Below are 24779 nucleotides of genomic sequence, written 5' to 3' on the forward strand. Positions count from 1 at the left end.
GAGAGGATGGGTCTATATCTCCATGCATGTGAGGAGTGAGTGCTTGGTACTTGGCTGTGATTAGCGGCAGGCAGGGGTTGGGGTACTGGGGAGGGCAGGCAAGTCTGGAAAGGGTGTCCCTCAATCCCCTCTGTCCATCCCTCAGGGATAGCATCAGCAGGCCAGGCCGACAGCTCCACCGAGGACACCTCCAGCTCAAGCGATGAGACAGACTTGGAGGTAATTGCCAACCATCCTCAGGAGTTGCCCTCTTCAAGCTTCTAACTCTCCCAGGAGCCTGGCTGGGACTTCAGACACCAGTGGGCCTAGCTCTGTTGAGCACCTGTGTCAGGGTGACTAGGAATCGGAAAGGCTGCAGCTGGGAGGGGTGAGGAGAGGAGCCCTGCTCACAGTGTGAGAAGGATCCAGGGCATGGAAGAGGTGCCATCCTGCCTGTGAGGCACAGCAAGGCTTCCTGGGAGAGGGGGACCTGGAACAGCGGGCTTCGCTGGGAAGGGAGTGGGAACAGGACATTCCAAGCAGGAAGAGAGGTAGGAGCAAAAGCCGGGTGGGGGGGCAAGATGTGGCTTTCATGTGGCGTGGTTAGGGCTAAGGCTACTGAGAGGGTCCTCACTGGTAAACCCAGTCCTAGGCACTTGGCCAGAGTTGGGCAGGACTCTTTCTGCACCCTTGTCTCTTCTCTGAACTTTGACTTGGGAGAGGTTCCCCACAGGTCATTCCTTGTTGTGTACCTACTAAGTGCCAGGCCTTGGGAATACAGTGGTGAGCAAGATGGACTGGAGTGCCTGCTGCCATGGGCAAAGAGAGGGTCCCTCTGATGTTTAACTGCAATGGTGATGGTTGCTGTGAAGGGAAAATGTCAAGGGCCTTGAGTAGCTATGCAGTGCCCTGACACTGATGGACAGGCACAGGCAAAGGGACAGCGTTTGCAGAGACAGAGGCAAAGAAAGCTTGGTGCTTTTAAAGCACATTGATCTGTAATTTTGTGAATGAGGGGCAAAGTGATATAAGATGAGGTCACAGGTGGGCCGGGCCAGATCCACTGCCTGACCTTGAGGACCACCATAAGGAGTTTGGGCTTTATTCTAGGGGCTGTGAGAAGCCACTGCAGGGTTTCGAGCACAGAGGTAAAATGGCCTGATTAATGTTTCACAAAGATTGCTGGCCGCAGCCTGGATTGGAGGATGGTGCAGGATAAAAGCAGTGAGACCGTTTGGGGCTGTTGGAGTAGTACTGGCAGAAGATACTGGTGGCTGGAACCAAGGTGTCAAGTTGGAAAGATGTTTTAGAGGGAGAAGCAGCAGGAGTCAGGGATGGATTAATCTGGTGCCCAGGGTCCTTTCACCTTGCTGTCCTGCCTCACCCGGTAACCCTGTGAAGGTTAGGTCATCACCCCCATCTACCCAGGCCTGGCCCTGGGCCACAACCCACCTTCTGTCCTCATCTTTGGGCCCTGGATACAGCCAACCATGAGGACACCCCTGGCTCCTATCACCCCAGGCCTTGCCAAAGGAAAGGGGACCACTCCTGCCCCTGAGAAACCAGCCCCTAAATACACAGCCTCGGTGGACCAGAGGCTGGCACAGAGGTCCAGCAGCAGTGAGGAGTTTGGGGTTGACACAGATGCCCCAGAAACCCAGGGTCAGGTGAGGGCTAACAGATCATGGAGGGAGAGGTGGACACTGACTACTTTAGAAAAGTCAGAATTTTGGAAGTCTGAGAAAGAGCTCACAGAAGAAAGGAATGTGCCCAAGGTATTTCAGCAAGCCAGTGACAGGACTGGCATTCAGATCCTGGACTCCTGGCCCTCAGGATGGCCACCATGATCGGATCCTTCATCTGAAGGGGCAGCGGAGGGTGAGCTCTGACTGAGAGGGGCTGCCCACCTCGGGCTGAACTTGTGTGCTGGGCGGGAGCCGAGCCCAGTGGCTGAGAGTTCTGCCCCAGACCACACAGCCGTGGGTTTCAGGCGGGCCTCTGGCCCTTCTTATCGATCTTGAGTGATTTAGCCTCTCCAAGCCTCTTGCACTTTTCTGGAAAATGGGTGTAAAGATTCTATCTGTCTCAGGGAGTTATTTGAAAATCAAATGACACTAGGAAAAGGCTTTATAAACTGTGAAATACACCTAAGGGGAAATGGTTCTGTTTATTGACTACATCCATCCTCTTATTCCAGGTGAAACCATCAGTAAAACCAGCACAGGTGAAAGCCTTGCCAGCCTCTACCAAGGAGTTGCCAGCAAAAAAGGCAGCCCCGACCCCTGGGAAGGTGGGGAATGTGACACCCCAGGTCAGAGGAAGTGCCCTGGCCCCAGCCGGGAAGGCCAAGAAGCCAGAAGAGGAGTCGGAGAGCAGCGAGGAGGAATCTGAAAGTGAGGAGGAGGCCCCTGCAGGGACACCCAGCCAGGTGAGCCTGGGAGAGGCTGCCCCTCAGGGGCTCTGCTGGTCCCCAGCAGCCTGGGGGCTCTGCCATGGCCCCCAGATGCTGGTGGAGTTGCTGTGTATTGAACACCTCTGCCAGAGAAGATTCACCCTGGGGTCTGGGAGAGGGAGGAGAGCAGTGTGCCCACTGAAGAGCAAGGACAGTGTGCTAGTGTGCTTCAGCCACCTGTGGGAATGGCCCATGTGGCCCACGCGGCAGCCTGGAATGGCTCCTCCTCAGAGGGGATTCTGCACTCCCCTCTGTCGTTGATCACTCCACTTTGTCTCAGTTGCCCTGTCTAGTAAATGGGCTGCTGTCCTCATCCTAGCTAGTACTCCTGTGATGGGATGTAATAAGTTTTAATTGCCTGGTCCTCTGGCTTCTCAGGCCAAATTCAGACCCTAAGCAGGCAAACACTGTGTTAGCCAAAGCGAATCTGGTTACCTTCCTCCATTTGCTCAGACCCTTTCCCCAGGGAGTAGCCAGGTCTGCAGTCCCCAAGGCTCTGGGTGCATCCCAAGGGCAAGCCGTGGGGGCTGGAAAGCTATTGGGATCAGAGCAGGGAGGAGGAAGAGTGAGGGTAACAGGCCTGTGCCTGTGCCCACAGAGCTCTCCACTGATGGGAACTCAGAAGGGGACAAGCTGTAACTACCCTGTGTGCTGGGGCAGCTGAGGAGGCAGTCCAGGGGTGTCAGGGAGAACTGCCATGAGGAAGTGGTTTCTGTCAGACCCAGAGGCTGAGGAGGTGGTAGCCCAGTGAAGTGAAGCAGGGGGCTGGAGGGCCTCAGGAGTGAGAGTGTGAAGCTGATCAGTTTTTTTGGAGCCAGAAGGAGGCCAGCTTTGCTGGACGGCATTCAAGGTGGGGAGTGGGGAGAAAAGCAGGGGACTCTTATGAGCCCCATTAAGGCCTCAGGGCTTTATCTCCTGAAAGTGTCACCAGAGGGTTTTCAGAAGGAGAACAAACTGCCCTTTTTCTTTTACTTGGTAAAGGCCTCTGAGAAAATTCTCCAGGTCAGAGTTGCTTCGGCCCCTGCCAAGGGGACCCCTGGGAAAGGAGCTACCCCAGCACCACCTGGGAAGACAGGACCCCTAGCCTCCCAGGCCAAGGCAGGGAGGCCAGAGGAGGACTCAGAGAGCAGCAGTGAGGAGTCTGACAGTGAGGAGGAGACGCCAACAGCTGTCCCGCCGCTTCAGGTGAGGACCAGGACGGGAGACTCCAGGCATGCCTCAGACCCCAGCAACTCACCCCTCCTAACTGGTGGTGTCATTCACCCTACCGGGAGCTCTCCTGTGTCCCTGAACATGTCCAACCTCTGGGCTTCCTCCCCTCATTCTGTTTCTCACTCTAGGCAAAGCCCTCGAGGAAGACCCCCCAGGTCAGAGCTGCCTCAACCCCTGCCAAGGAGTCCCCCAGGAAAGGGGCTGCCCCAGCACCACCTGACAGGACAGGGCCTACAGCTGCCCAGGCTCAGGTGGGGAAGCAAGAGGAGGCCTCAGAGAGCAGCAGCGAGGACTCGGACAGCGAGGAGGAGACATCAGTGGCCACGAACCTACCCGTGAGCCCAGCTCAGGTGAGACTGGAGGATGTCCTGCCTAGGAAGGCCTCCTGTGGACTTGTACTCCCCCATGCCTAGAGCCCTGGGCAGCTGCACTTGCTCTCCTCACTGCCTGTGTCTTCACACACAGTTTCCCTCTGGGCTCCCTCCACTGACCCTGTCCTTTTGTCGCTCCTAGGTGAAGCCCTTGGGGAAAAAACCCCAGGTCAGACCTGCCTCTGCTGTGGGTGTGGGATCCTCAGGGAAAGGTGCCAGCCTCATGTCCCCCGGGAAGGCTGGGCCCGCAGCCCCCTTGACCCAGGCAGGCAAGCCGGAGGAGGGCTCAGAGAGCAGCAGTGAGGAGGACGAGGAGTCGGACAGCGAGGGCGAGGTACCCACAGCTGGGACCCCGGCCCAGGTGAGGCCCCTTACTATAAGGCTGTTCCCTGTCAGTGCCAGCAGCCCTGCATGGCCCCAGCCCTCTGCTGTCTTTCACACTGGGACTCGATTTGCGTCTTGGTCTATTGTCTCTGCATACATCCACTGTTTGGCCTTCCTGTCCTGCTCCTCTGTGTCTTGCTCCAGGCAAAGCCCTCAGGGAAAATCCTCCAGGTCAGACCTGCCTCAGGTCCTGCCAAGGTGCCGCTGAGAAAAGGGGCTACTGCAGTATCCCCTCAGAAGGCAAGGCCTGTGGCCACCCAGGTCAAGGCTGAGAGGTCCAAGGAAGACTCAGAGAGCAGCAAGGAGTCATCAGACAGTGAGGAGGAGGCGCCAGTAGCCAGGACTCCAGCTCAGGTGAGGCCTGGGGGAGGAGGCCAAAACAGCATGACTCGGTCAGCCCTCCAGTCAGCCCTACAGAAAGCTGTGTGGCTCCTCAGTCTCTACCCCAGAACAAGATGGGGGCTCTGAATACAGAAGCTTTCTCCAGCCTCTGTCTTTGGTGTCCCCTCAGGCAAAACCAGCTCTGAAAACTCCTCAGACCAAGGCCTCCCACAGGAAAGGTCCCCCCATTATCCCCACATCTGCCAAGGTCACCCTAGTGCAAATGGGCACACCAGCCCCCTGGAAAGTGGGCGCAGCGACTTCTCAGAGGCCACAGGAGGATTCTTCAAGCAGCGAGGAGTCAGAGAGTGAGGAGGAGACCGCTCCTGTGGCAACAGCAGGACAGGTGGGGCCTGCCTTTGCTTGGCTGACCTCAGGGCTGGCCCCAACGTGATCCTCTGGGCTTCTATGAGACCCCTCTCTTCCACCTGTCATTTCAGGTGAAGTCTCTGGGGAAAGGTCTCCAGGCAAAAGCTGCCTCGGTGTCCACCAAGGGGCCCTCGAGGCAAGAGACCACTCCAGTAGTCCCTGGGAAGACAGGGCCTGCAGTTATCAAGGTCAAAACTGAAACACACGAAGACTCAGAGAGCAGTGAGGAGGAATCAGATGATGAGGCGGCGGCCACGACTCCAGCACAGGTGAGGCCTAGGAGAGAAGCCAGCCTATCCTGCCCACACTTGGGCCTGGGCCAGGGCTGAGGACAGACTCATCTGGGCAGCTCTGGCCCCCAGGTGTGCAGAGCCTCAGGAGCAGTCTCACCCCTGCCTCATTCCCCACTTGCCACTCCGCATCTCCTATGCCCATCAGAGCTCCAGGGTCTCCTTCCTGGCCTTTTGAGTTCCCACTGAGATGCTCTGTGCTTTCCAGGGGCTCTGTTCAGTTTCCACTCTGCCAGGTGCTGTCCTGGTCTGGGGCTACTGCAGCCCTGGCCCTCAGGGAGTTCCCACCTAGTTGGGGCATGGCCATGTGCACAGGTTATTCCAGCAAGGAGTGACAGGGTTGAAAGCAGGGGTGTGCGCCTGGGCTAGCAGAGCCTGACAGGTGACAACGTCTAAGGGCTTTTCAGGAGGAAGTGGCATCTAAACCGTGGCCTGACAGAGTTGGCCAGGTGAAGTGGAGTGGTACAGTGTTCCAGGCAGGTAAAGCAGCCTATGCAAAGGCCAGGGGATGGGAGAGTGCCTGGCTCAGGTGACTTGCCACAGGCAGCCATTCTGGTGGGATCACACTGGTGTGGTAGGGGCAAATGATAGGGGGATTAGAGCCAGACTTCCTGGGTTTGAGTCTGAGCTGCACATCTTAGCAATATGTAATCTTGCCCATCTTAGCAAGATGTGATGTAATTCAGTAGAGCCTCTATTTACTCTTCTGTGAACTGGAAATCAGCACTCACAGGTTTGGGGGAGATCTCACCTGTCATACCCAGCAAGGAGCCTGCACACAGCAAGTGCTCTCCTCTGTCACCCCGAGAGCGGGCCAGGCTCACGCAGAACAGAATCAAGAGTCAGGCCTCTAGCCTGGACGAGCTGGGGGCACAAGGAGAGCCCACTCCCTACACACCCACCCACTGCTGATTATTTTTAATTGCCATTTTTTTTTTTTTCCAATAACCACTCAGAAATTAGTCATTTCTTTTTTCCTTGTACCAGATCACACATTTCTGTGGACCTTTCAGTCCCCGCTTGCTGCCAACCTGTGGGCTCCAAGGTCCTAGGATTCTTCTGTTGCAGTTTCAAGCTATGCAGGGGCCCCTTCCAGAGTCCCAGCCCAGCAGGCTCCTCTCCCCTTTTCTCCCAGCTGCAGATGCACGTTTCAGACCCAATCCCTTTCAGAGTCTCATTGTGCAGGTCATTTAAATGTTTGTCTTCCCATCTGGGTCTCCCACCTGTCCCATGAGGTGGGTGTTTTATTTTTATTCTTTGAGCCATAGGTTATTTAAAAGTGAGTAGTTTAAGTTCCAGATGTCTGGGATTACCCAGGTGTCTTTCTGTTGTTGATTTCTAATTTAATCATATTGTGGTTGGAGAACATACTTTGCACGGGTTCAATCCTTTTGTATGTATTGAGACTTATTAGGTCAAGTTAGTCTTCATATCTTTTATTTCACTTTCTTACGTCTATGTGAAAGACATGGTCCCCCTCTGGATGACTTGGGTGCTGTGCTGACACCCCAGCCTTAGTCATACACGATCTACGCTTCAGGGAATTTTCCTTCTTGAAGTCCATTGTATTCATTTCACTTGGTTTTATGTGCATGCAGAACACTGTGGGGTAGAGGTGTCTTTTGACACTGACCGATGACATCTCTGAATGAGACAGGGGCTTTGAGATCCTGTCAAATTCCTCATTCTGTTTCACATTAGCAGGGCTTGCTATCACACTGTTGTTGAGGTTCTCACTCAGGGAATTTGTCTTTGTTGCTCTCATCTCTCTAGATCCGTATTTGCTAGACCCCAAGAGGCATTTTGGGGATTCTGTGGATGTCAGTTGAGAATAGGTTAAGCTGAAGAAAACCTCAAACAACAGTGGTTTTCTGTCTTATTCTGCCATCCTCAGTACCTGGCTCCTGCCTCACAGACTGAGATGACTGCTGAGCTCCAACTATTACCTCAGTATTCCAGCCAGTAGGGAAGAGAAAGAGACACGTTTCCTGCCTGTTATGGCACTCAAGTTTCATTAACAAGAATTTAATGACATGGCCACCTAACTGAAAGGGAGCCTAGAAAACACCTTTGTTCTGGGCAGTTTTGTATGTAGCTAACACTAAGAAAGGTGCTTATAATAATGGGTTTATTTGAACATTTATTATGTGTCAAGTACTATGTTAAACACCAAATCTCCTACTTAATTCTCACAGTAACCCTGTAGGTAAGGCTTATTATTATCTCCATTTCATAGAGAAGGAAACTGAGGCCCATTGAGATCAAATGATTTGCTCAGTTTCACGTGACTGTTAAGTGGAGTTGCCAGAATCCAAACCCAGGCATCTGATTCCAGAATGAGCATTCTTGGCTAACTGCTCTACTCTATCTCACCTTCTCCCTTCTGTAATTTTCTTTTCTCCTTCCAGGTAAAGGCCTCCGTGGAAACCCCTCAGGCCAAAGCCAAACCAGCTTCCACCAGAGCGCCTTCCACCAAAGGGACAATGTCAGCTCCTGGAAAAGTCACTGCAGCTGCTCAAGCCAAACAGGGGTCCCCAGCCAAGGCAAGTGGGGCCAGAAGCCACAGGAGGTATCAGGGGTCAGGGCAGAGAGGAGGACCAAGCAGTGACCCAGCTTGGACAGGGCCCTACGTGGGTGGTGGTGACCTCACAATCACACTGTGTGGGGAAGTTTAACTAAAAGGAATCCTGCTGTTCACTTCCTTCTCCAATGCCATTATCTCCTGGCAATTCAGGTAAAACCACCAGTGAGAACCCCCCAGAACAGTGCCGTCTCGGTGAGGGGACAGGCGTCTGTGCCAGCTGTGGGGAAGGCAGTGGCCACAGCAGCTCAGGCCCAGACTGGGCCAGTGAGGGGCCCAGAGGAGGACTCGGAGAGCAGTGAGGCGGAGTCAGACAGTGAGGAGGAGGTGCCAGCTCAGGTGAGGCCGGGAAGGGAGGCAGCCCTGTGCTTCCCTCTATGTGCCACAGGCCCCAGACCCTGCAGGGGCACAGCTGCATCTGCCCCATCAATCTCCTGTGTCGCCTCACATATCCACCCTCTGGGTTTCCTACATTCCAGGGGAAGCCCTCTGGGAAGACCCCCCAAGTCAGAGCCACCTCAACCTCTGCCAAGGAGTCCGCCAGGAAAGGGGCTGCCCCAGCGCCCCTTGGCAAGACAGGGCCTGCAGCTGCCCAGGCCCAGCTGGGGAAGCAGGAGGAGGACTTGGAGAGCAGCAGCGAGGACTCAGACAGTGAGAAGGAGATGCCAGCAGCTGTGACACCGGCCCAGGTGAGGCTTGCCAGGCCCCTGAGTCATTGCCACCCATGCTTTAGTCAGACTTGGGTTCAGGGCCAGGTGAGAAAGGAAGACCTGGTGAAGGCTCTGACTCCAGTATCCCTTCTCCCAGCTGCCGTCATCCACAGCCTCCCCAGTGAAAGGTGTCCTAGGCATTCCTATATCTCTCAGGGCCTCCACAGCATGAGCGGGCACACTAGCCCCGTGGAAGGCCAGGCCAACAACTCCCACCACAGCACAGGAGGCCAGAAATCCAAAGGTGTCCCAGAATCATGAGGAGGCTTGGGCTGAGATGCAGGTACCAGTAGGCCCTGGGGAGGTGGAGGAAGTCACACCCCTCTCCTGGGCCAGGGGTCTCACATAGGTGGTGCATCTCTCAATGCAGGCTTATCTAGCTTATTGTGAAGGCCGGGCCCTGGGGAGTGGGCAGAAAGAGGGAATGAGAAACTGTCTTTTATCTGGATGATTTTCCTCTGCCAGCTCGCAGAAGGCAGCAGGGCTGGCTATGTCCTGCTGAAGTTCAGGTGACAGGCTCCTATACTTACAGGGCTCAGTCAGGCATGTGATGGAAATGATTGGCACAGGCCTGGTAGAAGTGATAATTGGCAACTGACATTGAGCCTTGGTATTTGGAGAGACAGTAGGGAGTGGTAGCAACTAAGGCAAAATGGAGAGCCCTTGCCCTATCTAGAGGGACAGTCCCTATCTGCTTCTGCCAATTATGACTTTGTGGAAAGGTACCCTTGGTCAATCAGGATGTCCTAGGGTGCAGGAGAAAGCCCAATTTAAAAGAATTCCAATAGTAAGAGGATCAACTACCTTGCAGTACACAAAATCCCAGGGTCAGGCTGCTGTCAGGTGGTTCCTTCAGCAGCTCAGCATCATTGGTGACCCAGATTTCTTCTGTCTCTATGCTCCCCAGCCTCATGGTCACAGCAAGACTGCAGCTAAAGGGCTAGGAAATCGCCAGTAGAGTTTCCCTCAGGTCTCCTCATCCAAACCTCAGGCTGGACATGCTGCACCCCCAGTCATTGATGAGGGGCCTGCGGTTCCCATGACTGGCTGGAAGGAGGGCAATCCTCCCCAAAGCATGTGGCAGAGGCCACCAGAACCCAGTCAGGGTTCTGTTAGCAAGAAAGACGCAGGGGTGTGGCTGCTGGGGAAGCAACCAACAGTTGTGCCTCGTTGTCATCTCATTTAAAAATTGGGAAATGGCATGTAGAAATCTGGATCTTCCATCTTCTCTTGAGAAACTGGAAGCTCAGACTGCCTGGATCCCCCTTTTCTGACTGGGCTAAGTAGTGAAAAGTGGGGCCTCCACCCAGCAGGGAAGCGCAGAGCTGCCCTCTGCCTTTCCCTGGCCTCCCCTGAGTTGGCGTCCCCATGCTATTCCTCTGGCCTCCGACTGCAGTGCCCACCAAGCCAGCCCCCCACCTCACGCCCGGCATGGCAGGAGGGGTTGGCTGCCAACAGAACTCCCATGTTACAGCCAGATGTGAGCTGTGCTGGGACCCCCGGTCCATGCCTTCAACCTTGTTCCAGGCTGCTGTCACTTCTCTCTCAGACCCTGGGCCAACAGCAGTGCAGCCCCCAGGTTTTAGCTGTTTCTGAGTCACACCTCCCTTTTAAGCAGGGTGGAGGCATGTGTTTCCAGTGGCTGCAGGGCATGCCGCGCCAGCAGCTGTCTCCCATGCGTGTGCGGGAAGGGGCCATCCTGCCTCCCCTGGAGAGCCAGAGCCCGTGAGGGTCATCACTCGCTGACCATGTTTCCCCCTCAGCTAACACCCCTCTCCTCACCATATGCTTATTCAGGTCTTGACCCCTCAGAAGGACAGTAACTCCAAAACTGCCAGAAGTAAGACCCTGGCCCCAGCACCTCCAGAGAAGAATGCAGAGGGGTCCTCGGAGAGCAACGACGAGGAGCTGCCGTCGGGCCAGGTAGGCCGTGCCTTCTTTCAGAAGACACTGCAGGCTCTGAGCTGGACTGGGGGGCTTTCGTAAGGAGAGGGCAGATCTTTCCAGGGAAAATCTTGTCATATTTAAACAGCACTTCATAGTTTCCAGAGCTCTTTCCTCTATTTTGACCCATTCATCTTGACAGTAACCCTGTGAGGCAGGCAGCAGAGTACAGTGGAACATGCAGGCCTCAGAGCTGAGCGGCATAGGACCCAAGTCTGGCTCTACCACCTGCCAGCTCTGATCCTGGGCACATGGCCTTGACCATTCTGAGGCTGGGTGTATACTGATACAAGTACATAAAGCACTTGGCATAGTTGCTCGACTGATAAGGAGTGTCTGTTACTGTCAGGAGGACAGGCAGTTCTGTCCCATTTGATAGGTCAGAAATCAAGACCCTAAGAGTTGAAGCAGTTTCCCCAAGTGCCCATGATCCAGAAGAGGCTGAGGAAGGGCCCCTGGCTCCCTGAATAGCTCCATTTCCTGTTTGGGACTGGGCCCCTTCTGTGCATGGCTCTCCCCAGCCCCTGTGGCACACCTTCACATGCTGCCCTGCACCTCCCCAGACTGCGCCTCTGAAGCTGGGACCCAGCCCACCATATCTGCCTGACTGACAGAGGCCCAGGTCAGCCTGGCTGGTGTGGTCCAAGCTTCCGTGTGAACCCAGGACTTTCCAGCAGACAGCACTGCCCTCTGTCCTCTAGTCCCAAATTCTTAGAAGCTTCTGCCAAGCCCCTCAGAGTACTGGTTCCCCTCCCAGGGCCTAACTAGAGATGCTCGAGTCCTGCAACCCCCAGAATAGTGGGGTCTCCTTCACCATCACCCCTTACATATCATATACCACGTGCTTATCGTCATATACCAGTGCTCCATCACTGAAGTCAGGTGCTCTCTGGGGAAGGGATGTTCATTGCCTTTCTCTCCGCAGTAGCGCAGATTGCAAAAATAATGATCAACAACCACAGCTAACGCTACTGATCACTCCCTGTGTGCCAGGCACTGTGCCAAGCCCTGCACTTGTGTTACCCTGTATAATCCCTGCAGCCACACTGTGAGGGTAGGTCCTTTTGTTATTCCCATTTTAAGGAGGGGGAATGAGGCTGAGAGAAGTTGAGTGACCTGCCCCAGCGTCACATGGCTGATAATGAGTGGACAGACCTGGTGTTGGAACCCAGGCTGTGGGCAGTCTGCCCCACTCCCTGGCACTGCCCATGCACTCCCCGCTCTGGGGCTTTGGCATTGCCCTCTGGTTCTCTGCGGAGCCTTTCTGAGGCTGCCTCCCTCTCTCAGAGATCTAAACAGCTGGGAGGGAGGGGGCTGCTTCGCCTTTCTCTGCGGGGGAGGACTAACACAATTAAAATGAACATCATGCTTAAACTGAACCATTTAATTGGTACGTTAGTCCTGAAGATTCTGGAGTCCCTATTTAAACAGAAGGGAAAAAGTCAGCAGTTTGTGCATTCCCTCTGGGAGGATTCAGGGAATACGGGCATAGCCTAGGGAAGCTGCAGCCTCCGCCTAGCTGGGGGATTTTTAGCTCCTTAATCCCCAGCTCACTAATTATGATTATTATCATTATTACACACTTATTGAGCACTTCTCTATTGACAAGCTTCGTTCTGTTTTTATTATTAGCCCACCAGTGGGGGAAAGGCATCGATGCCAGGGTGGTGGGCAGAGCCCATGCTGGGAGGTGGGGATGGCGCCTGTGGCTCCACTCCCAGGCTCCTCACTGGGCCTCAGCCCTGTGGTGCAGAGCAGCAACCTCAGGCCAGGGTCTGTGCTGGGGCCATGGGAGGTTTGGCGGCCATGGGAGGGCACCAAATTAAAGATAAGGAAAAAAAGACCCTCCCCTCAAAGTTTCAGGTTAAGTCAGAGAGAAAAACATGTAAGAAACTAAATTTGGGTATAAATCAGGGCCTAGCATAATTGGTCCTGGAAGGAGCTTCTGTCTGCTGCCTGGAAAACTAACTTCTGATCCTGGTTTTGGCACCAGTTTGCTGGTTACTCTGGGCAAGGCGGCTTGCCCTCTCTGAGCCTCAACCTTATCAACTGTTCGAGTGAGACTCCCTGGGGTGGGCCATCCCAGGGCCTATTACCCTCAGGTAGTTTTGAGAGATTCCTGGCGGAGTGATGCCTTTGCATCTGTGTCCTTGCCAGGGTCAGCAGCCTGGGGCTGCCAGCCCTCCAGCCCCACTCTGCCCCAGACTTGCTGGAATGAGGGCACAGTTATGATGATCTCAGCTTTGACAGGAGGCAGTGAGCACTGCCCAGAAAGCCCCCTGGTTTGGTTCTTCAGGCATCAGACCCAGGCAGAAAGGGAAACCTCTGATTCCCCCAGGTCCTTACTGCCCAGCGCCTATGGGGAGGTACAGCCAAATGTTCGAGTGGGGATGGTTTCACCGCTTCATTTCTGACGAGTTTTTTCTAACCAACCCCAGAAGTACACTCCTGCATGGTCTGTACCTTGCAGTTTCCAAAGTGCATCAGAACCCCTCCAGCGAGTGAGCCCAGGCTGGGATTACTAATAGCCCTTTCAACATGTGGAAACTGAAACTCAGGATGTTCAGGGATCCACACAGTGAAATCATTGCAGAGGTGTAGTTGGAGTGGGTCTTCACACTCTGGGGCAATGCGGCCCACCTTTTTGAACTCTACAGGCGTAACCGTGCAGCGCTGGGCTGTGGTCCCCCTTGTGCCTGTCTCTGTCCTCTGTAGCCTGGCCTCCTGCAGCACCTCCCTCCCATGGCCACACACACACGTGCACACGCCAGGGTGGGGTGCGTGGGCAGGTGGAACTAGGAGGAGGCTTTTGCTGTGAGCTGCTTTTAACATCCCAAGACACTATTGTTTGCCTCAGTGGATTCATTGCCTCTCTTCGTCCCCAACAATCTGTTCCTCTGTCTTCTCACATATATATAGATCCCCCCTCCCTCAACTGTATGCCTTCTCCCACTTTCCATCCCTCTCTTTTTCATCATGTGGGAAGGAAGGCTCTGGAAGTGGCAGATCAGAGCAGCCATGGGGGAGGCTCTTTGGCAGAGGTAGGAAGGGCCTGAGCCCAGCAGAGCTTCCATCCCAGGCAGGCACCTCTCTGCTTTACTTTTTACTTTACCTCTCAGCAGTGCCCTGGGGGGCAGGGCCGCTGAGTCATGCTCAGGATGTATGCAGGGTGGTGCGGCGGGCAGAGACCAGGTCCCAGACCTGACCGCCCTTCCCTTGACCGCACATAGCTCTCTCTCCCTCCTGCCCTGCATCTCCTCACTGGCCAGACAGGGAGCAGAACTCGAGCCAGATCTGACACTTGGGACATGGAAGTAGACTTAACCCAGCTCCCTGGTTCGTGGCTACACGTGCTCTCCTTAGTTGGGGGTTCTGGGAAGGAAGCAGACCAGGAGTCCCCTTGCATGCAGTGGGCATATTCAGGGGAGATATAGTTCCTAACCAGACTGGCCTGCAGAATACCAGGGAGCTGATGCTGCTGCTTTCTTTTTCTTTCACTGTTTTATTGGAAAATTTAAAGCATACACAAAGATAGAATAATATAAAGAACCCTCACCTACCCTCCCCAGCCTCAGCAGTTATGATCTCATGAGCAGGCTGGTTTCATGCAAACCCTCCCCTCAGCTCCCCAGCACCCCTGGATTACTTTGAAACTGGTCTCAGACTGTCATCTCATCCACCAGGATTTCAATATGCAGCTCTAAATGATAAGGACGCTTTTTTTTTTTAAAGCACAACCACAGTATAATATCACACCTAAAAAAATTGACCTACCCAGCCCTCTTCCCCATTTCCCCAATTTTCTCATGCATGGTATTTTGAATATTTGGTGTGTGTTCAAATAAGTGTTCAATTGGGGTCACATACTACATTGAGTTATTATTAGTCCCTTAAGTCTAAATCTCTTGGTTCTTCCCCACCCACCCACCGTGAAGAAACGGGGTTGGTATAGCTGGGGAGCTGCTTCCTGGCTCACATCTCAGGAGGTCTGCATTGGAATCTCCAGGTGGGGGGACAACTAGACTATAAAGACCTCCCCAGGTGAATTGAATATTACCACTGGGTAGTTGTAGGAAACGTGGCCTAGCACCCCACCTCACCTCAGCAGGTGGCTGTCTCTGATGTCAGCTAGAAGAAAGAGGGCTACATTGGACATTCTGGCCCTGGCTCTGAGTCCAGCAGGCTGGGGGGCCTTAGGCAGCTCTTTTCTCCTCTCTGGATTTGTGGTTTTCCACCTGTACAGTGGAGTTGATACTGCTGACCTTCGGGGTTCACTGTGAGGATCAGATGGGCTCCTGTGAACTATGAGGTGCTGTGCTGGGTCTTGGTAGGTGTGTGGGCTGGGAGTGCCCTGGACAGCTAGAATGGCCTCTGACTGTGCCCAGCTGCCCCCAAGTTCTTTGGACCCCTTGCCTTGTAAAGCCCTCCCTCACCCCATCTTCCTCTTCCCCCGGCCAAGCCTTTAATCACTGGGGGGTGTGTTTTGTTTTTGTTTTTCAAGGTGATTAAACCCCCTCTGATTTTTGTCGACCCTAATCGTAGTCCAGCTGGCCCAACTGCTACCCCCGCGCAAGCTCAGGCTGCAAGTGCCCCAAGGAAGGCCCGGGCCTTAGAGAGCACAGCCAGGAGCTCCTCCTCCGAGAGCGAGGATGAGGACGTGATCCCTGCTTCGCAATTCTCAACTCCTGGTGAGCGCAGCCCCTGTGCGGTGCTGACTCCCCTGCGGCACCTGCCGGGCCCAGCCGGGGGGCTGCCAGCACTACCCCACACTGAGGCCCAGAAGGGAGAGGACATTAGCCAAGCTGCATAGCAAGGTGTCACTCAGGAGGGGCTTGAGGCCAGGTCTCTGGGCTCTGCACTGGCCATCCTGACGAGGGATAGTTGCCAGGGCCTCTTTGTCGGCTTCAAGCCGGAAACCCAGACCAGTGGCAGGAGGCTGCAGGGACCAGGTTCCTATGCAGTGGGAGGAAGAGCTCTGTAACAACTGCCTGAACGTAGACTGGGGTGTCCCTGGTGGCATGTACAGGGGGTTAGGTAATCCCTAAGCAGAGACATTGCAGGGAGAGATTTCATCTATCAGCTGGAGACAGGACTAGATCTGGAGTTTCTTTGACTTCAGAGAATCTGATTCTACCAGTGATAGCAGGAAAGTGGTTAATGTTACTATTATTATTATAACACTTTTATGAGGAAATAATACCTGATACTGATAGGATAATTAAAAGGTACAGATTAGCACAAAAGAAAAAAATATCACCTATAATCCACTGCCCTGAATAATTACTGTTAACATTTTTATAAGTGCTAACTTTGCAAAAACCTGAGATACACATGTGTGTTTTCAAAGTGAGTGAGACCACACTGTATGTAATGGTCAGTAATCTACTGGATATATTGGGACCTTGAGGGTTTTCTCTTTTTTTGGCAGCTGGCCAGTAACAGGATCTGAACCCATGACCTTGGTGTTATAAGGCTGTGCGCCTTGGGTTATTTTGTTGTTACATATTTAAGTGTGAGTCCTACTGGCTACAGAGTAGTCCTTTGGATAGATATACCACAGTTTATTTGGCTAATACCATGTTGGAGGAAGTGGAAGCTTTTGTTTTCTGAGTTTTGAGCTGTTCTAAACAGTGCTAACATCCATGTAACTGAGCCTCTGCTGGTAGCCAGGTTGATAGTCATCAGAGGCAGTTTTAACTGTAAGGAGAGTCGTTCAGCACCAGTGCTCCAGCCGTTGCTCAGGAGTAGCAGCCTGGCCCGCCGAGGGAGGGAATGAGGAAAGAGCTGCAGCGGCCATTTGATCTCCTCGAGCCTTATCAAAGAATATGGTGATGTCTCCTGCCTGGAGGCTTGAGGAGGGGAGTAAACAAGCTTCTAACCTGTGTAAGCCTGGAGCATGGCTCCAGACCCCCAGGAGGGGCTGGTCAATTGGTTTATTGCCACTGCTGGGAAGGCGTTGGGGCTTCTGTGCCCTGACGTGCTCCCCATCCCACTCCATTTCAGCCATTACAACCAACATGGTGACCATGCCCACTGCTCCCTCAAAGACAGCCCCCAGAGCCAGCGGTTCTGGGGCCAACAGCAGCAAGGAGCCCAGTCGGGTACCAGAAGGCAAGAAACAGGAGGGACCAGTTGCTCAGGTACCTGGTGGGCGAGGGAAGGCTGTGCAAGCCAGCAGAATGGGGGGGGCTCTTGATCTCCCACTGTTCGCTGTGTCAGGCGGTGTGGGGGTTCCCACTCTCCCACTACTCACTGTGACCAGTGGGGTGGGCGTGCCCGCTCTCCCACTACTTACCCACACGTGCTGATGGGTTGGACTGCAACTATTGCCACCCACCCCCCAGAGGTAGCGGCCTCTCAGAGCCAGAGGCTTTCCTGGCCTTCTGGCTGCAGCCCCAACACTGGGTTCCTGAATCACCTTTGAGTTGTCAGGAAGAGTAATCTGGGAACAAGGCATCCAGGAGGAGCCAGCTCTGCTCTGTGAGTCCCTCACCAGTTTTTCCAGTGCAGTTGGGCTTTTAATTTGTTTTTAATTCCAGTTTTGAAATACCAACAAAAGTTGTCCATTTTTAGTGTTTATGATAGTGACTTTAGCATTCTTCTCAGCCTTGCCCATTTTCAGTGCATTTTTATTTGGTCATTGCCTAAATCTAAATGCTGGGCAGGGTGGGGTTAATGGCCCATTGTTCAGACGATAAAAGTGAAGCGTACACCCCCACCCAGAGAACTGTGACTTGACCAGCATTGGGCAAGGCCAGACCCTAGTCCCCTGACTCCCAATCCATTGCTGTTTGGGCCATACCCATTTGTTTTCCCATCCCATTGAGAAAGAGAAGTTTGCTGCGCCCCTCACCCCCTTTTTCTGAGGGGTTGGTGTGGGCTTGAGGGAACTCGGCATCCCCAGCTCAAAGGGACTGTTGTGTCACCTGCTCACTGGGCTCATCACGAGCCACAGCCCAAGAAGAGTTGCTGGGAGGACAGGTGCTAGGAGGGTAGGTGGGTTGTGATCAGCATACCCAAAAAACCTGCAGCTATTCAGCCAGCAGATGGTACTGAGCATCTGTCCGTGCCAGGCACTGGGGACACAGCAAGAACAAGACAGGAAGGGTCCCTGCCCTCATGTAGTTTACAGGCCAACAGGGAGGCAGCCACTAAACAAGGAAACCAAAATATAAATGAAGCACTCACCAACCAGCAGGAGCTTTGTAGGAAATTGAATATAAGTGAGAGAATAATGGGGTGACCTGCTTTAGGAAGGATGGGCAGGGAAGACCTCCCCGAGGAGGTGGCACTGAAGCAGGGGAAGCAGCCAGTTACAGTTTGAGCTGGGGGCGCCCTGCAGGCAGGGACACCACAGGTGCCAGGACCCGCTGGGGAAGTGAATGGGGTGAGGAGAACTGAGAAGGCAGGGACAGCTGGATGAGGTACAGGGGACAGGGGCCAAGCTGTGCTGAGGCCACACAGCATCTGAAGGGCAGTGAGTTCTCTCCCTGACTGCTGGTGGGTGTAGGGAATAGGAGTGGCTGCAAGTAGACCACCAGGGTAGAGACTTGTCCCTGATGAAGGCACAGATTGAGTGGTGGGGCCACCGGTGGGGCCTGAGCTGCTTCTTTCTCCTGGCCTGGGAGCTGTCTTTGTGCCCTTTGAGAACTGTGAATGGCTCATAACCTGAAACCTGGCAACCATTTTCTGTCCAAATGGTGACATTGCCCCTTTGGCTTCTACTCGGTCCCCCACTCCAGCCCCTTGGCTCCTCTTGCCTGTGAAGGGCTGTGCAGGCCAGCTGGGAGGAGACCCCCCCCACCCCAGCCAGACAGGATCTGACCAGGGTATGGCATAGATGGCATTCTGAGAACCCGTGAGTCTCAGGGCTGCCTCTCATTGTCCACAGGTGACAAAGAGGAACCCAGCTTCCCTCCCACTGACCCAGGCTGCCCTGAAGGTGCTTGCCCAGAAAGCCAGTGCGGCCCAGCCTCCTCCTGCCAGGACCCGGGGTTCAAGTGAGGTGAGCCTGGGAGCCAGGGCAAGCAGGTTCGCCCGGCTCTGCTCCCTTAGGCGAGGCTGCTTCATCTTTCTGCCCTGCCAGAGTGCAGAAGGCAGGACACAGGCATGGCCCTGAATCCCGGTGCTGGCACTTCCTGCCTGTGGCCTGTGTTTACCTCCCTGGGCCTCAGTGGCCTGATGTGTGAGAAGAAGCTACAATACTCATCTCAGAGAGTTGCAGGAGGATCAATTGAGTCCACATGTGGGACGTGCCTAGCACAGTGTCTGGTCCTACCGAGGTATTCAGTGAGCACCAGATCCTACATGCCCTAACCCTTCCACTCTTTCTCCTTTCACCAAATTAGGTTGACAGTGCTGCAGGAACACTCCCTGTGACAAGTCCTCTGAGCACCCCTGTTCAGGCCAAAGTGACCAACAAGCTCAAAAAACCCCAGCTCCCTGGGGACCAGCAGGCCACAGCCACTCCCGCAGGACGCCCCAAAACCCAAGCCCCTGGGAGCTCGGAAGACAGCGAGGACAGCAGCAACAGCTCTTCAGGGAGTGAGGATGATGCTGAAGGGCCCCAGACGGCCAAGTTGGCCCACGGGCTGGGTGAGGGGCCAGGAGGGAAAATGAGGATGGGCCAGGAAGAAGAGATGTGGCCTGGCCTCAGCTCTGTCTCGACTTGTTCTGCAGCCTTGGTGCAGCCATCCCATGCTGGGCCTCAGTTTCTCCATCTGTACAGCTCCATGAGGAAGTCAGTCCAAGTGATTTCTAAGACCTGACTGCCTGTTTGACCACTCTTGGCTTTTTGGTGTTAGGGAATACAATGGGGGCCTCAGAAATTAGAAATGAAGGCTTTGGCATTCAGGCATCTTACCTGGAATGCTGGAAATGGCATTGAATTTGGCAGGAGCAATAGGAAGGCTTGGGCACGAGGGCGAGGAACATACAGAGAGACAAGGGCATCCCAGGGCCTCCTGAAGGCCGGGGCTACCTAGGACTCCCAACAGAATACCTGTGCTTCTCCAGTAGGTCCAGCCACCTCCGGGAGGGAAACCTTGGTGGAAGAGACCACAGCAGAGTCCAGTGAGGATGAGATGGTGGCACCTTCCCAGGTAACTGCAAAGGAAAAGTCTGGCAACCTCAGGTCTTGGGGCTGGAGCCCCAGGCCAGGCTTCTGTACCCCTGATCCCTCAGTTCAGGGGTCTGGGCCCTCCCTCTTTACAGGGGCACTGGGCAAGGTCCTGTCTGTGAGATACCAGGCGGTGCTGGCTCTCCAGGTGCAGCCCAGGCAGCAGATTAGAGCCAGGCTGTCTCCTCCCCCAAAGCTCCATTTGGCAAAGAGCTACAAATAGTTAACCCTTGGGTTCTGCAGAAAGGATTGGCCTGATTCTGGGTGATCCTCAGACAAAAACAGATTTCTTCTGAGGTTACTATCTGTACACAGCAAGTGCTGGTGATTTTTTTGTTTGCATTAGTAATAAGAAATTTCCTTTTTAAATGTGCCTGTCTCAAATGAGTATTAATTAAAATTGCTCAGAAGGTACATGCAGAGAACTGAAGTCTCCCGCTGGGGCTCAGTGCCCACTGCTTTGCACCAGCAGGGCTGGCCTGATCCTAGAGGCCCCTGGGCTGGTTTCCTCACAGCAGGCCATTTCTCCGGGGCTGTGTGGGCTGGGGTTGCGGCCTCTTTCACACTGGGCTTCTTCAGTCTCTCCTCTCAGGACTGACCCCAGCCAAACCCCAGGCTTCAAAAGCCACTACCAGGTCAGACTCCAACCCTTTGGTTTCCTCTACTCCTGCCACCAAAGATGACCCAGATGGCAAACAGGAGGCAGAGCCCCAACAAGCAGCAGGCACCATGTCCCCTAAAACAGGTGAGTTGAGGGCTGCAGGAGGGACACTGCAGCGAGCCCCTTCTTGCCCTCCCTGAGCAACAGTCCCATCAACACAGTCCTGTCTGCCACCAGGGCCTCTCCAATGAGGCCTTGTGGCCCTGCATTGGACCTGGAGGTGTTCTCAAAGTGCAGTGGCTCCCTTGGTCTGGGACAGCTGGAAGTCAGAATTATTCCAACCCTGGGGGGTTCTGGTGTATCTGGTAGGATAACCTCTGCCTTAGAGGAAGCAGCATCTTTTGGTTTATAGAGTAGGCCTTGGCTTTCTCTGGCTGTCCCTGTTGACTTTCTTCCCAGCAGATGGGCTCACACTGTGGGGTGTAGGGACTCAGGGTAGCTTAGACAGAGGCTGGGAATCACAATTGGGGCAATCTCCAGCACTTGGAGGAGACCCCAGGCTATGGACTGACCCCAGGGCTGCTCTAACTCTCTCTATAGCCTCAGACAGCCCCTGGCCACTCAGGACTCTGTGTCTTAACCATACAAGGCAGAAGTTTATGCATCCGGTCTATATCGAGGCATGGCACATGTGGAAAATAGCCACATGGTATTTGAAGTTAGACTGAAGTAGTCAAGTCACCAGCCTGGGGCATCAGCCTTCCCTGACTGCACCAGAGCTAAGGAATGGGTATCTCAGATGGGCGCACCTGGGACAGCTGTAGGGGTCCCCAGCCTTGGTGTTCTGGTGGGTTTGCAGACAGGAAGCAGAGAAATGGGCTTTGGGGAAAGAGGTTGCCGGGGCAAGCTGAGCTCCTCAGCTTCCCTCTCCAGACAGCTCCTGCCCTTGCAGAGAATTGCCAGAGGACTGAATTGGGCCTCCATCTGTCCTGGGACCCCCTCTGCTTGGCCTGCCCTGCCCGCCTCGCCTAGCTCACCACAGCTCTGGAGCCAAAAGTTGCTTCAGACCTTACACGGGAGCGAGGGGCACTGCCAGGCTCAGTGCACACTGCGGGGAGCAGTCCCAAGCCCCATATGACATGGAGTGCCTTCCTGCTCCTCTTCAAGGTGAACACCTCAAGGACCAAACCACTGAGCCACCTTTCAGAGCCCAGAGCGTAGGAGCTTTCTGCCTAGGAGGCCCACAGTGGGGTAGAGACCTGCCCAGGTCACCTGGGAAGGTAGAGGTGGCAACAGAACCCAATCCCTGGGCTTTGAGTGGTGGCTTGTCCCATGCTGGGTCACAATAGTTATTGCTCACTTTCTTCCCCAATGTTCTCTTTGTGAGAGGCGGGTGTGACAAGGAGACATTTTAGAGGGGGCTGTGGAAGGTTTTTTTACACGTGTAGTCAGCACACAATTATCAAAGGCAAGCAGAGGCGTGGAAAATTCTAAACAAAGGCTGCACCAGAAGTCGCTCTGGCAGGCAGTAAGCCTGCTTAGTCAGCCACCATGCACGTATACGCTGCACTCAGCGCTCCCCCAAGCCGTCTGGACCCCCAGCCAAGAAGGGTCATGGGCTCTGAATGGGCATGGGTTGAGGGTCTGCATGGTCTTCACTTTAGTATATATCTAGCACTTATGAAAGGGGAACCTCACTCTTCCTTTAACCCCTTAGTTTACAAACAGGGAAACTGAGGCTCTGGAAGGAGCTGGGTTCTGGCAAGAATCGCAAGCAAGTTGATAGTAAAATCAGGCCTAGAACCCAGGTATTCTGCCTCACAGCTGTGGACTCCTGCCCAGACAATACCATCTCCCTCCTCCAGGCCCTTTCACTGACATTCTGGAGTCGTTTTCCATCCACAGCCCTAACTTCAGTGGAGATTTTAGTGGGAGGAGAAAAAGGAAAGCTCTGAGTTAAAGTGAGATCAGGGTGTGAAGATGACGGAAAGGTGTGATCTTAGCAGACAGTGGGGGCACAGTGACCACTGGGCCTCGCTTTTCCCATCTGTGCCATTATAAGAGGAGGCATACTCTCCCTGCACCCCCAGCTCTCACATACTGTAAGAAATCTGTCCTCCCACCCTCCTGGGTCCCTGACCCCAGTCTTCTCTCCATAGGTAGAAAAGAGGCCACCTCGGGCAGCACACCTCAGAAGCCCTGGAAGCCCAAGAAGGGGGCCGGGAGCCCCCAAGCCTCCACGCTGGCACTGGAGAACAGCATCGCCCAGCGCCTCCTGGGCGAGCCCTGGCCCCTAAGTGAGGCCCAGGTGCAGGCGTCGGTGGCAAAGGTCCTGGCAGAGCTGCTAGAGCAGGAAAGGAAGAAGGCCACGGACGCCGCCAAGGACGGCAGCAGGAAGGGCAGCAAGCGTAAGCTGTCGGAGGACCAGACAGCTGCCAGGGCCCCCAAGAGCAAGAAGAAGAAGCAGCTGGCAGCCGGGGAAGGTGGGGTGGGTGCTGTTTGCCCAGAAAAGGCCTCCAGGACTTCCAAGGGAAAATCAAAGAGAGAGAAAGCCAGTGGTGACGGCAAGAAGAAGGAGAAGGGGCCTCCTGGCTCCCGAGGGGCCAAGGACAAGCCAGAAGGGGAGCCAGGGACGGTGCCGGTTGAGGGTGGAGAGCAAAGCAACCCAAAGAGCAAGAAGGAGAAGAAGTCTGACAAGAGTGAGTGCACTCACTCCCTGGGCCCTCACCTGGGCTTCCTCCTCCCACCAGGCTGAGACATGGCTTGTCGAGGGTCCTGGGGCAGCCAGTGGTGAGGCCAGCACTAGATTCCGGAGCACCTAGGCCAACACTGCCAGGGAGGCACTTGTGGCTTGAAGCATAGCCTGCTTCCAGAGCCCAGAGTGCTCACTTAAAGTGTCCAGCAGTCACGTATGCTTTTAGCTGCAAGCTTCTGGAAGGTCCATGGTCAGGCTCCAACCTGAGCAAGGACAGGGAATGATGTCCTCTCCTCCTCTGGCCCAAGCTAGCAGATCTGGGAGGAACCTGCTTCTGCAGCCAGCTCCCTGGGTACAGAGTGCACCAGGAACCAGAACACCTGAATCCTCATCCCAAGTCCTCTCTTCATACATCAGTTTCCCCTCAGGGGTAATAGAGGCCCTTTATTGAGCTCTGTGCCAAACTGCATGCAGCAGGACCTCATTTAATACTCATCCCAGCCTGGTGCAGTAGGTGGTATTTCATTCCCATTTTCCAGGCAGAAAACCAAAGTTCAGAGAAGCTGCTCAGAATCACAGTTTTGCAAGGAAAGCCATATCTAAATCTAGCCAGTGTCCCTTTTAGATAAATGTGTAGGAGCTTTAAAAAATGAGTTAATTTAAAGAAAAATAATAATAATCCAGGTCGTCGATGGATGGGACAGAAATGAGGCTAGCCCCCAGAGAGAGGTATAGTGTGCTATCCCCACTGGGTGGTCCCAAAGGCTGCTGACCTGTTTTGATGGCTCTGTGCTATGGGGAGAGCTAGGGACCCGGTATGGGGAGGAGCAGGTTCTGGGTCTCCGGAGCCCTGCCCCTGCGCACCTCCTGATACTGACCCCAGCACTTGTGATTAACCTCTGTTCAGGAAGTTTTCTTTCTTCCCTCAGAAAAAAAAGACAAGGAAAAAAAAGAAAAGAAGAAAGCAAAAAAGGCCTCAACCAAAGACCCCGACACACCATTCCAGAAGAAAAAGAAGAAGAAGGTAGAGAGAGCTCCTGAGGGCTCTGAGGCCAGAAGAGAGCTGCAAGCCCCGTCCCTGGGGGGCATGTCAACTCCTTCCCTCACACCCAGGCCTGGGCCCTGCCCCCTTCCATTCTGAGTGTGGTGGGGGACCTTGTGAGCTGTGACACTAGGAAGAGCCTGGAGCATGTGGAAGATGTGGAAGCCATAGAAGTGACCCTGTCTCATCTGTGAGGCAGAAGGATGTTTGGAGGGAGGGGGTGAAGGAAGGACCCCCAGGGACAGGGAGACCAGGCAGGCTATTGCAGTTTCCAGGTGAGAGGAAACATTTCCGGGGCAGTGTGAGCCCTGGCTGGCAGGGTGTCTCCAGCGAAGAGACATTCTGCCCATCTGTTGCATGGGTGTTAAGAGCTGATCCCCTGAACGGTGGGTTGTCCTTATGACCCAGGACCTCAGCACACACAGATGCAGTTCTCAGCGTGACCAGCAGGGCCTCGGGCATGGTTAAGAAAGCTGAACATCTGTTGCTGCAGGGCCCTGGGCTCCCTCCTGGGGGGCACACGAGGCATTGCCCCTGCCCTCGGGGATCCCTGCAGATTTGTTCCAGGGGAGCCACCAGTGCTCAGGCTGTGGGGGCTGCAGTGGGTGGGGAGAAGCTTCAGGTATGAGAACCTCTCACACTTCTCTCCC

The 24779-nt window shown here is 54.4% G+C and overlaps 1 protein-coding gene across 5 annotated transcripts in view; it reads left to right on the forward strand.

The window, feature by feature from the left end:
• Positions 1-24779, forward strand: part of TCOF1 (treacle ribosome biogenesis factor 1) — a 35407-nt gene that overhangs the window by 9707 nt on the left and 921 nt on the right. Inside the window, exons 6-25 of one of the 5 annotated variants that reach the window (XM_063086181.1) lie at positions 146-219; positions 2177-2407; positions 3413-3616; positions 3772-3993; positions 4157-4375; positions 4543-4752; positions 4910-5125; positions 5220-5417; positions 7847-7981; positions 8173-8358; positions 8499-8708; positions 10527-10652; positions 15175-15361; positions 16677-16813; positions 18565-18678; positions 19022-19268; positions 19689-19774; positions 20371-20536; positions 22552-23091; positions 24017-24111. In XM_063086181.1, the coding sequence (XP_062942251.1) occupies positions 146-219; positions 2177-2407; positions 3413-3616; positions 3772-3993; positions 4157-4375; positions 4543-4752; positions 4910-5125; positions 5220-5417; positions 7847-7981; positions 8173-8358; positions 8499-8708; positions 10527-10652; positions 15175-15361; positions 16677-16813; positions 18565-18678; positions 19022-19268; positions 19689-19774; positions 20371-20536; positions 22552-23091; positions 24017-24111 (3803 nt within the window). Of the gene's footprint in view, positions 1-145; positions 220-2176; positions 2408-3412; positions 3617-3771; positions 3994-4156; positions 4376-4542; positions 4753-4909; positions 5126-5219; positions 5418-7846; positions 7982-8172; positions 8359-8498; positions 8709-10526; positions 10653-15174; positions 15362-16676; positions 16814-18564; positions 18679-19021; positions 19269-19688; positions 19775-20370; positions 20537-22551; positions 23092-24016; positions 24752-24779 lie in introns of those variants that run through there. The other 4 variants (XM_063086182.1, XM_063086179.1, XM_063086183.1 and 1 more) reach the window with 4 other exon arrangements.

This window comes from Cynocephalus volans, chromosome 2, assembly GCF_027409185.1.
Source record: "Cynocephalus volans isolate mCynVol1 chromosome 2, mCynVol1.pri, whole genome shotgun sequence".
Classification (NCBI taxonomy): domain Eukaryota; kingdom Metazoa; phylum Chordata; class Mammalia; order Dermoptera; family Cynocephalidae; genus Cynocephalus; species Cynocephalus volans.